The sequence below is a fragment of the Elaeis guineensis genome, chromosome 13 (genome assembly GCF_000442705.2).
Source record: "Elaeis guineensis isolate ETL-2024a chromosome 13, EG11, whole genome shotgun sequence".
NCBI classification, from domain to species: Eukaryota; Viridiplantae; Streptophyta; class Magnoliopsida; order Arecales; family Arecaceae; genus Elaeis; species Elaeis guineensis.
In genome coordinates this window covers 4,441,557-4,458,079 of record NC_026005.2, presented here as the reverse complement: position 1 = coordinate 4,458,079, position 16,523 = coordinate 4,441,557, and the positions used below count along the sequence as shown (strand labels likewise).

The 16,523-nt window shown below is 43.1% G+C and overlaps 1 protein-coding gene across 1 annotated transcript; it reads left to right on the top strand.

The window, feature by feature from the left end:
* The first annotated feature begins 4,786 nt into the window (after positions 1 to 4,786).
* Positions 4,787 to 6,467, top strand: LOC105060563 (E3 ubiquitin-protein ligase ATL31). The gene has a single exon (XM_073248099.1). It carries the CDS (start codon positions 4,821 to 4,823, stop codon positions 6,297 to 6,299), a length of 1,479 nt encoding a protein of 492 aa, XP_073104200.1. The 5' UTR covers positions 4,787 to 4,820; the 3' UTR covers positions 6,300 to 6,467.
* Positions 6,468 to 16,523: the final 10,056 nt, after the last annotated feature.

Here is a 16,523-nt window from a genome sequence, read left to right as displayed (position 1 = left end):
ATGCTCGTTGGAGCTTCAAGGCTCTGATACCATAAAGAAGGTAATATCTTTATTGAGGATAATTTTTGATTCTTGCATTTCATTGTTCTCCAATAAGAGTATATATATATTACAAGGTCTAGCTATTGTAGCAATTACAAGAAGAAGGAATATCTCGATTACATACTAAGTAAAGAGAAATCAAATGTAGAATAGCTAAACAAGGAGAAAGACCAAATAAGAGTGCCAACCAAATATGAATATGTGTTGACTTGCTAAACATAGAAAAGAGCCAAATAAAAGTGCAAGCCAAAATAGAATATTGGGTTGGAATGAGTGTGTGCTGATAGATTGTCACTTCATTCATGAGAAAATTCAAAGTGGCCAGCTTACAACCTATCATGTCCATTCTCATCTTCAGCTTGCCGATATCTTCACTAAAGCTCTTGGTAAGAAATAATTTCATACTTTATCATCCAAGCTAGATGTTATGGACCTCCACACTCCGGTTTAAGGGAAAGTGTTAGAGAATGTAATACTTGAAAAGTATATCAAATCCTCCATATATTTAGAGAGCATATCAAATCCTCTATTTATTTGGAAAGTATATATTTGGAGAACATATCAAATCCTCCATATGTTTGGAGAGCATATCAAATCCTTCTTGATTTGGAAAACATTACAATTTCTTATTTGTTTCCTACAATCATGAGATTTTGTCTTTCTTTTATTTGTTTTCCATAATCATGAAATTTTATCTTTTCTTTATTTGTTTCCTACCATTATGAGATCTTGGTGTATTATATATATATATTTGTAAATGAATGTAATAGTAGTAGGAGCTTAACCATTTTAATAAAGATAGATAAGAATCACATGATGCTTGTTAAGTATGGATAGAATTTGGCTGTGAAAATCATACAAAAGAAAAATAAATTATGACCAGATAGATAGAATTTGATGATAATATGATACGGCCAAGGCCACATTTTGAAGGAATAGAGGAGAAAGACATATGAAACCAAGAGAATAGCAAAAATAAGAAGAAACTCACTTCTAGAGTTTTGATTCAATATTAAAAAAATTAGACTAACTACAATATTGGCCAAAAAGGCCATATTTATAAAAAAAAAATCCTAACTTAATGCCTATGCAATCCAAAATAAAATAGAAAAAAGATTAAGACTTCCAATCATCCGTGATCCTCCAGGCTTCTGTTGGCTTATCAAATGATTGAATTTAATCTCAAAATTGAACTGTGATGGTAAAACTGTCAGTCTCGTAGAGCATGAAAAGAGTTTTCTAAATTAAGATCTTATAAGCGATTCTGACTCCGAATGAAAAAGTTATGCTTATTTTAGTATAGCAGGGTTAAAATCAGCAAGATCAAACACAATCAGCTTGATTTCTTATATTTTTTAGCCCAATCCATCAAGCCAAGATATTTACCAGCTAAAGTATCTACGTCATAATGTAGGTTAGTAGGCCAAATGGTTGTATCTTGGTTGTAAAAGATGCACGATGAAAGATCGAGAGAATCACATTGATTCCAAATTCCCAAAAACAAAGAATTACATTGAAGGAGAAAAGATAAGTTAACCAAGTCTTCAATTGTTTGTAGTATCAAATAATATGGGATTGAATCCCATTTTTATTAGAGCTTATAAGGGATGAAATATTGGAGGAGGTCTATCTCCTATTGTGTAGCTCATTATCAATGAGCTCCTTCTATAACAAAACAAAAGACAAAGGAAGAAGAGAGGGCAAAACTAATAATCAAAAGTGGGCCAACTTCAATTGGGTTCATTTGTTGGCACCCTTCAAACATTCATGGTTGCAAGTCGATTATATTAACCTGATACAATCCGGAACAAATCCCAAATTAATGTGATCTGATATATATCCCACTTATTTGGATTATGCTTGGCTTAAAAAACATGACTCCCTTTGAATGTAAATTGCATTACAAAATCTTCAATTTGAATCCCAACTAACTCAAACGAATCCCAAAATAGTAAATACATACTTCATATTCTTCATATTCCTCTTTCAATGTAAGTAATTAGTTTTCTTAATATAGTTAGTTAATAATTCATGTTGTTAATTATAACTATATGATTTTAAAAAAAAATTATGTAGAATATATCTTGACAATATTTACACATTGAATATTATTACTTCATTTCATTATATAATTATAATATAATTAGATAATCAATTTAAATATATATTACGTGTCGTGCTAGGATTTGTGTTAACCCAATTTGACTCAAAAACCTGATGAATTGATAAATTTTGTATTATACTCAAATAGGATAAATCGAAATAGAATTGGATCAGATTAGATTCAAATTTTTGACTTGATTTAAATATGGATCGGGTATGGATTGTACTTATCTTCAATCAAATATGATCTGCTTGCAGCCTTACTAATATTTCCTTTTACAAGAAGCCTTGAGTTCGGATCTCAATGGTGACATTCTCACCAGTATGCTTCCTTTTCTATTATTTTTTTTCATTTTTTTTGGGTGACTTGAGTCCAGTTGCTCATAAAAAAGGCGGCCTCTAAGTGGTGGGATATTGAAAAAGAATGCCTCCTACTAAATAAACCCAAAAATTTTTGTTATCCTAATCCTAATCATAAATATATTTTATGATGTAGTGCTAGCTAAAATTATATATACAAATCAGTTGAGACTTATGAGTTATCATGGAATCAAAATGTTTAATTGAAAGATGGCTACATATTACTAATTATTAATTGATAAAATATTAATTATTTATAAAATCAAATTATTTCATAAATTCGAAGCTAGGTATCTAAGAAGTGAATCGTGAAACAACAATAAGAAACCCATTGCATCTACTTTACATGGATAGTGATACACCTCACAACCAACTATAATTGATGTAGTAGATCTACTAATGAGAGCTCACCACAAAGCCTTTGACCGACCAATCAATGATTACTACGTGGCCAACCCTAGAGGTCATGAGGATAGAGTCTTTCAAACTTCAAACTCTCCTCCTAACTAGCAGCGGCTCAACCATGATCATAAGTGGTTTCCATAACCGCATGATGAATGAGTGAGATGCATCGATGAAATACTTGGATGTGATCTTGGGATGCACAATTTGTTACCAAAAATGATTAATTTGTGAACTTGATTTCTTTGATGATCGATACTGACCCTCGACAATATAAATGACATCCAAAATATTCTTCAGGAAAATGTTCTTAAGCCCTACAGGTGTTTTTTATTCTTTTATCTTACCACTCTGCTACTCTCAAAATACTTCCATTGTTTTCTGAAAGTTAGTTTGACTTAGGTATTCCCCCATTGGACAGTCTTTGGCGAGAGGACTTTCTTATCTTTATTATTTTAGGTTGAATCTTTTGTTCAAATAAAAATCTGAGCAAGTACTCGGATATTCAATGCCACCTCAAAGATGATCAACACAGAAGCCATCACCATTAAAGTGCAACAATCGCTAAATCATCGTTGCAGAGATGTGCAATGATCTTTAGCCGATTTTTTCGACCTAAATAGCCAACAGTCCAAGCATTCCAATAGCCCAATCAACTCAATATTTTGGTTGGAGTAATTTTCAATAGTAATAGATAATATTTGAAACTATTCTCCTGCTTGGCTAAATTTGACAAATGAAATGAATGGGGTACGTAGAGTTTGGTTTGGAAAAGAACTATACTCTATTTCAAAATTATCATGATAGACAACATCTTTGAACATTGACTCAGTCAATATTTGACATGAAACCTCATTAAATTCAATTTGGATGGTGGCATCATTAGGTTAAATAATCTATAGATGTTATGAATATTTTTGTAATAAATGTTCTATATCTTTGCATGCATTGATTGCTATCTGCTAAAATCCATAATCCTTTGGCAAGTAAAAGCTTTGATGAATTTTACATTAAAAAAAAAGTAATTATTAAGCTTGCAAGAAAGAATTGAATTTTTTTTTCAAAATAATAGACATCCAAGTGTTTTTGATGATTTTGCCCCTAGGTCTAAATATTAGAAGGATGGCACATAAATCTAAAATATCTGATCTATTTATTAAATATATAATGTACATATCTTGAATATCCAATGCACATTCATTCAAATTATCGCCTACGTTGTACTTAGAATAAGAGGTAAAATTGTTGGGAGTATTGTTATGTAAAATAGATAAATCTAATTTTACTTACAATATTGATATTTTAGTGCCTTTTTTATGCAAAATCCACGATGCTTTGCATGTTATTTCACAATTATAAATACAAAAAAATATCTCATGAATTTCCAACTAATATAGCCAGTATTAAAGCAAGCATTACAGGGGAAAGCACACGCTTGTATTTAGAGCACACATTTAATATACAGGTACTACTACTCTGTAATCAGAAATCTCCATAAAAAAAAATAATAGGATAATGTTTACTGAAATCAACGCCATTCCATTACAATGATTACCCATTAAAAATAGCTAACTTACCAAAAGTAAGTGTCATGGAATCGAACTTCGAATGCGGACCAAGATAACCTGGCCCCATTTTGTTTCCCAACATCAAACAGCTGCATGTCTCTACTCTGCACACCTCAAAATTATACCAAAGTTTACATGCACATCCTTTAACTAATATCAGTTGAATGTAATTTTAGTTTGAATAAATATGCAGAGATATTATTTTTTGTAGCGTCCCAATTTATTATAAATTCTTTTATTTGGATATCATTGTTGCGCATAAAATAATCGTCTTTTTTTTTTTTTTTTGGTGCCCCTACCGCCCTACGAAATTCTGTGTCAGTTTCTAGGGTTACAGAAGCAGTGATGCCAGCCGTAACAACAGATGCAAAACGTCAGCAGGCGGCGAAGGCGATGACCGCTGCGTCTTTTGACCCACCTCAGGGTATCTTGACAGCCCTGGCTTCTTCCCAGTTTCCTCCCCTTCCTCTTATTAATCCCCCGCCAACTCCACCTCAGGGTATCTTGCCACCCATGGCGCCGACGAATCACCGCCGTCCAATCCCTTCTCCCGGCGCCGCGCGCCCCATCTCCGCCCTTCTTCTCCTCCTTCCCCTGCTTCTCCTCACCCCTCGGTGCTCAGTCGCCCAGTCCTCCCCTTCCTCCGGCATCAACAACAGCGACAACAACTCTTACTTCGACACGACGAATTACAACGCTTCGATGGCCATCCTGATTGTGGTGTTGATCAGCGCGTTCTTCATTTTGGGGTTTCTTTCGCTGTATCTCCAAAGGTGCGGCGGCGGCGGCACGGAGTCGGTCCGCATCTCCCTGCGCGGGCGCGGCGGCGAGTGGCGATCGTGGCGGCACCGGGGGCTGGACCCAGCGGTGCTGGAGACGTTCCCGACGCTGGTGTACTCGGAGGTGAAGGAGCTCAAGATCGGGAAAGGGGCGCTGGAGTGCGCGGTTTGCCTCAGCGAGTTCGAGGACGACGAGACCCTCCGACTCCTCCCCAAATGCAGCCACGTGTTCCACCCCGATTGTATCGACGCCTGGCTCGCCTCCCACGTCACCTGCCCTGTCTGCCGTACCAATCTCGTCCCCGACCCCGACGCACCCCGGACCACCGCAGCCGATCCACGACCGCCGGCGCCAGCCGCCGTGGAGGGGACGGAGGGTGACGGGGAGAGGGCGGACGCGGCGCCGGCGATGGAGGGAGCCGCTGCGGCGGCGGCGCCGGCGGAGGAGGTGGTGATCACGGTGGACGAGGAGGCGGCGGAGATGGAGACGAGGGAGGAAGCGGCAGAGCTGGAGAGGATCAGGAACCAGACGCGGGCGATGCGGTCGAGGTCGGGGCGGCGGCCGGCGAGGTTCCCGAGATCGCATTCGACGGGGCACTCGATGGTGCAGCCGGGGGAGAATCTCGACCGGTTTACTCTCCGACTGCCGGAGCACATTCTGTTGAAGATCGTCGCCGCCGGGAAGCTCCACCGATCGACGAGCTGCCTCGCGCTACCGACCGCCGGGGAAGGGAGCTCGCGGCGGGGATACCGCGGTGGCGGAGGGGATGGATTGGAGGGGAGTAGCCGCGGGGGGAGGTGGATCCGGCCAGGGCGGTCGGGCGGGTGGCCGTCCTCGTTCTTCGTGAGGACGTTCTCGGCGAAGATTCCGACATGGAGGAAGGGGGATGGAGAGGGTTCCGTGAAGAAGGGAGATGGGGAGGGATCCACGAGGGGGAAGCGCTCAGCCGTGGCGGCTTTCGACTGCCTCGGCGGCGGCGGGAAGGCCGAATGCGTCGCCGACGAGGGCGAATCGTCCAGCGCGGCAATGGCCCGGCGGGTTTGACCCCATTGAACTTCTTTCCTCTTTTTTTTTTCAAAATTTACATTTCATTATTTTATTAAATAAATTAATTAAAATAAACAAGGGTGACATGGCGGCTTAAGGCCGCGAGAAAAGATATTGTTGTGGACTCCTTGCTGCAAAGAGAAATGTAAAGATTTTGTTATTTAATTTTTGCTTCATCCTTGCTTTTTGTTTTTTTTTTTTTTTTTTTGGGTGATGATGGCAATTTGAAGAAGGTTGCTATGGCTGCGCTTGGGAATAGACAAGGAAAAAAATAGAACGATAAGAAACATGGAAGATAGTGGCACATACGACAAGAGAAGGTTTAATTTAAAATTATATATGAACTTTGATGGAATGTTGATGGCGTATGTTATGTTGGAGATTGTCAGATGTTTTGACTAGTACCTAGCTATTTCAAGCTAGTATTTAAAGGTCAATCGGGTGGACCCATCTGACCGGGATCTCTTATCCGACACGAATCGGATTTGCCCTAAAAAATTATGCAACTTGACACACTAATTCTCTATTGATCCATTTGGTTTGACCTACCTGTCCACTATATAGATTTTTTTTAATTTAATTTTATTGATGTCGCAGATTTTTTTTTTTTTAAGATTCTGGTTATTGATTTGTAAATTATATTTTACCTTTTCATAAAAAAATTGAGAAAACTTATAAAATATATCTATTTGATGCTAATATATGCATATATTAATTCATTGCGAAATAAATTACGAGAATTTAATATTATTATTGTCTATTTTATGATACAAATTAAATATTAAATACATAAACATTATTATTTTACATTTTTTATAATTTTATATTTTTAAATTGTTAATTGTTTTCAATTATTTATTATTTATATATTATTTATAGTGTGATGGTTAGTGAGCAGGTGGTTGGCAAGCTCACCCGTAATCTGGGCACCGAAACGAGTTACGCCGGGTTCCGAAACACTGCTGTGTTGTAGTAAACCGATTTAAGTGCAGGAAATGGCAGGTTTGGATATGGATGATGGTCAATGTATTTCAACTAGGGTTCTCCATTTACATGTGACCCCTGAAACTAAGCATTGGATGGAGTCGCTCCTCAAGAAGGGGGGAAGGATGGTTTAGCATCGAGTTGTTATGAGAAAATTGGGAAAAAGAAAAAACTAGAAAACAAAGATTTCAATGGCTCTTGAGGGGTCATGATATTTTGAAAGTTTACATTGCACTTTGAAATAGACGAGTTACCACATTGATGAATAAGAGTTGACTAGGAAAGTTGGCAAGCTATCACCCAAAAGGAAAACTAAGGAAAAATTAAAATGAGCATTGGATGGTAGAGCTATGAGAAAATAAATATGAATCAAACATAGAGAGAAGAGGATCATTGATTAATTTCTACATTGCTATGAGGATCACTGATTAGTTTCCACATAACTCTTATTTCATGTCATACTAGTTGTGAGCCCGTGCATTGCTCATGAGTTCTAGGTCACCTAATTGATCATTTTTTTCATAAAAATATTTAGGAATACTAATATAACATCCATCAAAATTTCTGATGTCAATATATATTCTCAGCTACATATATTAGTGGATTTTAATTGTAAGAGTACAATAATATCATGCTTTTATAATAGAATTTAATGCATATAAGTGGGCTTCAATACAGCCTTTTAATAATATAGTGCTGTTATTCAATGCTTAAAAAATTGTTAGATAGAATAGTCAAGACATATGGTCTATAAGAAATTACTGCTTACGTGGACAGCTTCAATTGTTAATTGATTTTCTCTGAGTTTTTATTTTCATACATACATACATACATATACATATATATATATATATATATATATATATATATATATATATATATATATATATATATATATATATATATATATATATATATATATATATATATATATATGTATATGTATATATATGTATGTATATGTATATGTATCGGTATATATATATTTGTGTGTTTGTGTAGTTTGTATAGGTGAAAAATTAAAAAAATATTTTAGCAATAATTTAAATTCAAAATGTGAATTTGAATTTGAATAGAGAATAGTAGGAGAAACTATAAAGAAGGGAGGATAATAATTATCCGAATTCAAAAATTCATTAATCGAATTTGAATGGCGGTAAATTATGGCATGTTATTATCCCTTCTCAAGCTGAACATTTGATTGTGTGGGAAGCTTAAATTATAAAAATTAAATATGATTGGAATAACAGCGGGTTGATCAACAAAAGAGATATATTTGATATCTGAAAGTATCTGTCAATTCTTGGACTTAGTGATAGTCTATCTTAATATATTTAGTTTTTGCATGAAAATCTGGATTCTAGGAGAGAGAGACGGTAGAAATATTGTCACGCACAGATTAAAAAAATTAAACAAAAAGGAATATTTAATTTACGTAAGAGAGAATATAACCATTATAATTCAATAGTTGTTTGAGCAAGACATTGATACCGCTCCGGTAGATGATCAAGCAAATATTTTTTGCTTTTTAGCACTCCAAGAAATATGGTTAGATCTGAAAAAACACGAAAATATGTGTAGAGTGTCTAATATCAATGGGTTACCAGTCCAATCTGCATCCAAGTAAGCAATAAGATTTAGTGAACCTGATCATGGCAGAAGCCCAAAAATGAAAGTGTCTTTGAGATGTCAAAGTATGTATTTGACTGCTGTTGTATGAGATTTTATTGGATGTTATAAAAATTGACAAACTTGATTGATTGAGGAAGTTATACTCAGCCCAGTTCCAGCCCTACTAGAATGATATGTCATCTATTCATAGAGTGACAAATAATTAAACAGATACAAGCATTCGATGAATTTTGCGATTCTTGATTTTCATTATCTTCCATGTACTAATAGCTTTTGCTGTGAAATATGATTCTGAGTAATGTGTTGACTGCTTTGTTTTCACCTTTGCTTCATGTGCATATTGAGGTATCTCTGTATGCATATTTGAATTCTGCTGACTGACATACAAAAAGGCTTCCTACGATCAAGAAAGAACTTTGCTCGGACAAAAAAATAAAAACAGGAAAATGAGATTGCCCATTCTGAAAAAAGGGGGAAAAAACGACATTGACGCCAAGTGAAAAGCAGCTCAAAAAGCCTGCTACTTGGAGAGGTGAGAATTTTACAAAGGAAGTGCAAAAACAAAAAATAAAATTAAATTAAACTCAAGTAATCGTAGGTGATTTCCACGCTATCGCGCTCCAGTATCTGGGAGAACCGGGGTGGTTTATTTTTTGAGATTGATCACTTCTTTCAGATTTATGGAGCTTATGCAAGCCATCCAGCAACAATCTCTTGGTTTCTGTGGGCCCAATATGGTCAGGACCAATGAGGGCCTGCTTCAGTATGCCGAATTGACATCCTTAGTTCTTCAAAGAGAGCAAGAAATTAACATCCATAGATATATATTGATCGAGGTGGACAGGTAAAATGGCAAATTTTCGTATCTTTCCCTATTGACCCAATATGGTAGAATTTGGAGCTTGATGTTTTGAGTTGACAAAGGTGAGTTCCAGATCAGTGTGAGGGATAATTCCAGCCTAGGCAAGATTTGAAAGCTTGTCAGCAAAATGACCTTCTGGTGATTAGTGACCATCCACCCTCCAAATACTGAATCCTGTTTTATCTCTCAAAGAAAACAATGAAACATGGCCTATTTGGATGGATCGACGTGCCGGTATCAGTTGTCACTTGTAAATGTATAGAGATCAACCTATAATTTGCGATGGTTATAACTCGGACTCTGCCTTCATGTGCATGTTGAATCTCTCTCATGGTTAATCTTTTCTCGAGCAAATATTGTACAACTAATCAAGCATGATTACTTTAACATTGATGGAACAATATCTTATCGGATACAGTTGTCTGAGCCTAGTCATTGCCACCCTCTTTGAGAGGGACTCTGCCTTCATGTGCATGTTGAATCTCTCGTGGTTAATCTTTTCTCGAGCAAATATTGTACAACTAATCAAACATGATTACTTTAACAGCGTACACGTAGTGAACACTCTTGAGACTGATGCGAGTCTTGGTGGTGCTAGGCCCAGTTCACCGGGCCCAAACAGTGGCAGCCCAAACTTTGTGGGCTGCCGGGTAGAGTAGTGGAGCCATGGTCCGGTGACCCCGACGGTGGTAGCCGTCGTTCGATGGTGCTGGCGGAGGTGGCCGTGAGTTGGAGCTCAGACATTGGCAACCTAGGTGGTGCTGGCCATGGTTAGAGTCGCGGAGCGAGACGATGAGGTAGGCCTTGCAGTTGCACCAGCAAGCAATAGAGAGGAGGACACCTGCATGTTGTTCGATGAAATGTCCGACAGGTGGTGAGGTCATCAGAAAGTGGTTTTGGGTCCATATAAGTCGATGCGGGCAATGGCGAGCGCGACAAGTTCCTATAAGTCGATGCGGATTGTCTCTAGGAAAACTCAAATCTGGCATGAGTATGGACGAGGTGGTGCCTAAGAGGAGTGTGTTTGGGAGCTCTGGAGATGGCTCATGCCTGGTTTGAGATGGTTTCTCTTCCTTTTCTCTTCTTGTCTTTCTTCTTTTCTGTCTAGTCTTATCTCTAATGTACAATCATTTCATTGAGTCAGTGAAATGTGATGCGTAGATTTTGTCAACATATGGTGGCACCTAATTCAAAGCGAAGGTAGAACAAACGAAGATTTTCTAAGTGATAGGAATAGGATCGTGGGAACCAGAAGTTTCCGATATTTACCAAAAATATGAAAGGAGGAATTTTGAGATGAAATCGTTTCAATGCATCTTTTGTCATGTATTCTCTCCAATACAGGTTGAATCGGATAAACTGGATGTTAAATGACAAAGTCATAGTACAACCTAAAGATGCAATACCTTGTTCTATACGACTTGGTGGTTATATAATTTGAGTGCCAGTCAATTCTAGAAGCACCCACAGGTTCTAGTCATTGTAAGAAAGACTTAGTTTCCTTCCTTGATTTTAGTTATGTTAGGTTAGATTTTGTAGCTTTTCAAGTATTTTCATTTCTTATACAAAATATTGTAAAATCTCAACAAAAAAGACCAACTGTCACGAGGTGAGTGTTTTCTTACCCAAACATCCGTGCGGTGCCCCAGCATGCCACACACCAAGGTCAGTCCTCTTGAGTCCTTTCCTCGGACATATCAATAAGCATGCCGCAGTCCAGCCACATAGCCAAACTTGCACTTCTCTGTCCCTGCCTGGCAACACTGTGCATTACCACGATCCTGAGAATACATGACTGCACCACCCAACATCTTAGGTCCACAGTCTACTCACACATTGAGCACTGTCACGATATCGGTATCCAAGTCTGCCCCATCAAGTAAATTTATTTTCGGCTTATTAGAGTAAGAGAGGCTTTATTGGTCTTGCTGCGCTCGTTTCTAGATATGTTAAGCATAACAAGTTGTCTTTTACTTGTGGACATTTCTATCCAATTTCTTCTCCCTAACTCAATTGGAGAAAGCTTTCTACCTCCGCACACTTACCTTGACCGAAGGCAGTTACATCCCCAACCATGCAAATAATTCTAGCTTGTGTCACTTCATACTATTCGAGAAACCATCCCCACACCATCATTGGATATTATCGGCGAGCCAATCTCCCAACGGTTACCATAAGAAAATGTAACAAGGAGTTGCTAGTCCTCTTGGAATGGTTATTCCATTTGCTATTCCAGTTTGCTAAAATATCTGAAAGTTGACGTTGTTTTGTCCACTAAAACCAAAAATGAGTTATTCCGGAAACGAAAAGTTTAGTCGGAATAACTCTTCCTTCCTTATTCTTGCTTCTTCAAACTTGTTTGGCAGGCACAATTTTTTTTTTTTTTTTGCCATTCCTGTACCATATGCACCAATCTCTCATTAATTCGCATTTATGGGGTAAATGTACATGTTATGTCAGTAAGTTAACACTGGATTAGATCAGGAGATTGTAACACATATATTGTGATTGAGGGAAACCAGGCAGCAAATTGCTTTGGTGAACCAGTTAAGAAATAGGTTTATACGTGTTGCGGCCAATCGCCTCGTCGCCCGATCGCCGGGGAGCATGCACCTGCAAAAGGAAGTCCGCACTGACCGGAGGCGGCTCCGCGGGGACCCTCCGACGGTCAAGTCAGAGAGGTGACTGGGCAACAGTGAAATGTAGACGGAGAGCTCTGAGGAAGAGAGAGAGAGAGGAGCGAGCCTGCGTTTGTGGGAGAGACGGGCGGATCGATCCTTTGCACTGTTCCTTCTCCGGTTTATATAGTGGAGCACGGTATGGCGCCGTCATTAATGGCGCGGACAAGTGAGGAATTGTCAACTCACTGTAGACTGTCAGGATCGCCGTGAAGATGTCACATCACCGTGGGGGCTGTCAAATCATCAGGGTTGACAATGCCTCTGGCAGGACAATGCCCCAAAACGGCCGTGCCGCATGTTGCTATCAGAACTGACAAGGTCTGGCGGCTGTACGGCGGTTGGAGGAGTCGGCCGACCCTAGGTCGGCGGCCAGCAGAGTGGCGTCGGGTTCCTCCGTCGGTCGGCGAGTTTCATATGAGTCGCCGTCAGACCTCTGGGTTCGGTCGGTCGGGAAAGATACGCCCGACATATCCTCAGTCGGCGATGGACCGTTGAATGGCCGGTAGTGGCGTCCGTTAGTCGGGCGCCCCCGGCGTCGGTCGGTCGGTCAGCCAGTCGGAGTCGTCCATCGGAGTCGGTCGGTCGGTCCGACCGTCAATCGGTCGGTACGTCCGTCAGTCAGTCGGGCAGTTGGTCGGGACGCCAGTCGGTCGGTCGGTCGGTGGGTATCCCCCAACAGTTGCCCCCCTCCACTCCTAAGTCGTACGGTGAGCTGGCGACTAGGAGTGGATTCGTCGTATGCGAAGATCCGACCGTACCGCCGGTTGATACGGTGTCAGGCGCCTCATAAATGTCGAGAGGCTTGCTGGCGTCCGTTGTCTAGTCGGCGTCAGATGTCTCGTCCTATCAGCATCAGGTGTCACGTCGGCGCCGGACGCCCCGCCGTGTCGGATGTCCCGCTGGTGTCAGCGACAAAACCGATGCCAGGTGTCATGTTCTATCGGGAAGGAAAACCGTCGTGTCCCATCGGGAAGGGAAACCGTCATTCCCGCCGTCCCTTCGGGAACACCAAACGTCGCGTCCCGTCGGGAACACCAAACTTCGCGTCCCGTCGCGCCATGTGGCGTGTGGCCATTGGTTCACGTTCGGTGGAGCGGATGGAAGTGACGTGGCGCAATCTGAAGGGGGGTACGTCGAACCGTCGGACCGTCGGACCGTCGGACGCTCTGATGGCGCCACGCGGCAAAATCTGGGGAGCCTTCGTTGGCCGTGCCTTCATCTCGACCGTTGGGGGGCACTATATATACAAAGTTACCCCCAAAAGATTTTTTACCCTTCTCATTTTTACAGTCGAGACTCTGCTCGTGTGGGCCTCCGTTCCAGGTACTTCTCCGCTCTGTCCCCCATTTGCGATCCTTTCCTTCCAAGGGCTAGAGTAGCTTTCCCCCTCTTTCTTTCCTTTCTTCCTTGCCATTTCTTTGAACTCATGGCTAGGACGTCCCCACGAGGTAGTCGGTCGGGAGAACCGACCGAAGACACTCGATCGTCCCCGGAGGTGGAGGCTTCTTCACTTTCGGGGCCGAACGTCGATCGGCTCCGGGAGCAGTACCGCATCCCGGAGCAGTTTCGGCTGTTCGCCCCTGGCGTCGATGGTCGGTTAATAGCCCGCCCGAGGGTCAGGTGGCCTTCTATCTGGAGGATCTACGGGCCGGCCTTCGATTCCCGGTTTCGGAGTTCGTCCGGAACGTTCTGGACTATTACGGGCTATGCCCGGCACAACTTGCGCCGAACTCGGTTCGACTAATAGTCAGCTTTGCCCTCTTGTGTCGGTTTTTGCCGACCGAACCTCGGATCTCTCTTTTTCGAGTTTTCTTTGTTCTCCGTCCCCACCCTAAAGCCCGAGGGTGGTGGTACTTCATCCCTCGGAAAGGGCTCTCTTTCATTACTGGTCTTCCGACATCCATTCACGGATGGAAGAACCAGTTCTTCTTCGTGTCGTCCTCTGCCCCTTGGGGGTTTCCCGTCCGTTGGGGGAATTCCCGAACCGATCCAAATGAGAACAGTCGGGTGGAGGCCGATGATCGGGAGGACTTCCATCGGCTAAAGGATATCTCGGTGCCGAAGCAGAGCGAGCTCGTCACCGAGCAGGCCTTGTACGACGTCGGCCTTAGCCCGGTCCCCCGTTTAGGTCGGTTTGCATTCTCCCGACATCTCCATTTTCTTTTCTGCCTTCTTCTTTATCTCTGACCTTTCGTCGTCTTTTTCAGATATAACGTCGAGGACGCGACTGTCGGCAGCCGAGATACGTCAGCATGCCGTGAGGAAGAGGCCGGTGGCAGGTGCCGGGCCGTCGCAGCCTCCCAAGAGGCCCCGCGTGGTTCCGCCGAGCGAACCAGCCGGGTCGGAGGCGGAGCCGGTGATCGCACTGTCGGTGCCGACAGTGCTTGTAGATGTCCCGTCCGAGGGACCGTCAGTCGGGGGAGCTGCTTCGCCCGACCGTCGAGCAGCTGATTCTGCCGGGGGCACGCCGACCGCCCAGCAGCCTCCGGAGGTTCGGGAGGAGGTCTGCGAACCTGAGCGGCCGACGCATGCCACCGCCGCGCCGTCGGCCGAGACTCGGTCAGGTTCGAGCTTGCCGTCGATCTCCGACGTCAGGGCCTAGACGGCTAGCCGAGGTAAGGCCCCAATGGCGTTGGGCGACGAAGGTCGGTCGGCGGGCGGGTCGGCCGACTTTCCGCTTCCCGAGGGTGCGTCGGGCCTGGCCAACCACGACTTGGCCAGGAGACTATGCCAAGCACTCCTTCTTCCCGCCGACATCGAAGCGATGAAGAACCAGCGTGTCTCCGACATGCTGTCGTCCTTCTATCCGATGATGATCCGGGTAAACTCTCCTTCCCTCTATTTTTAACGTAGCCTCGCAAGTTCGGCTTACTAACGGTCGGTTCTATTTTGTGCAGCTGGTCTTCAACATATCCGAGCTGGAGGCCGGATATCGAAAGTTTGGGGACATGCGCGCGGCCTGGAGAGATAAGGTCGCGGGCCTCGAAGCCGAGAAGGCCATCCTTCTCGACCAATTTCAGCAGTCGGTCGACCGAGAGAACCGACTCGAGGGGGAGGTCTCCCGACTCGAGGAGGAGGTCTCCGGACTCAAGGAGACCAAGGCGTCGTTGGAGTCGGAGCTTAAGTCGGCCAAGGACGACGCGGCAAAGAAGTCCCGAACCATCCGTCGGCTCCGACACGAGCGAGACAGTGTCGGCAAAGAGCTGGAGGCCGAGCGCGAGCAACTCCGAGCAAGTCTCGGGAACCTTGCCAAGGCTGAAGAAGGCTATGCCGCCGCACAGGCCGACGCAGACGTCGCCAAAGCCGAGGCAGAGTCGGCAAAGGGGGCTTTGGGTCGGGCGATTGAAGTTTCCGGGACTCGGAGGAGTACCGCGAAGAGCTTCTGGAGAACGGCTACCTCTCGTACCAAGTCGGGTACGAGGATGCTCGGGAAGCCGTTCGGAGCTTGTACCCCGAACTCGATCTCAGCAGTGTGGTTCTGCCAGAGTCGAGGCCCCAGCTGCGGAGGAGACGGCCGGACCAGCGTCGGAAGGTCTCTCCACCAGGGCGGAAGCCGAAGACGTCGCAGAGCCAGTTGCCGAAGATCAGTCGGCCCCGACGGCTGAAGTCGGAGCAGAACCGCCGACCAACTCGCATCGTCGTCCAGTGGAGGACGTTGATTCCGACGATTAGTCGGTTTTGTTTTGTCTCATGTTTTGCTCTGACTTGTAATCGGGCTTCGGCCTTTTTCTTGTAGACTTTCTTTTATCTATGGATAAAATTTCTTTAAGTCTTGAATAAAATCTTCTTTTACCTTCTCCCTTTATTTGTAATGCCGAGTATGTCTGCAATGTCGGACGTGAGTCGCTAACTTATGCAAGTCACTAACCCACGTAAGCCGGTAGGACTTCAGCAACTAGTGCAGCCCCGAAAGTAGAGTGCGCCCCGACTTCAGCTCGGCTTCCGATAGTCGAAGTCGTCAGTTGGGCGTATCTGTTGAGTCGGGAGCCGACCGAACCTGGTAAAAGTTTGGTAGTCGGGCTTCCATAGATGCGTTTAGTCGGTCGCCGTCCGGCGCAGTGT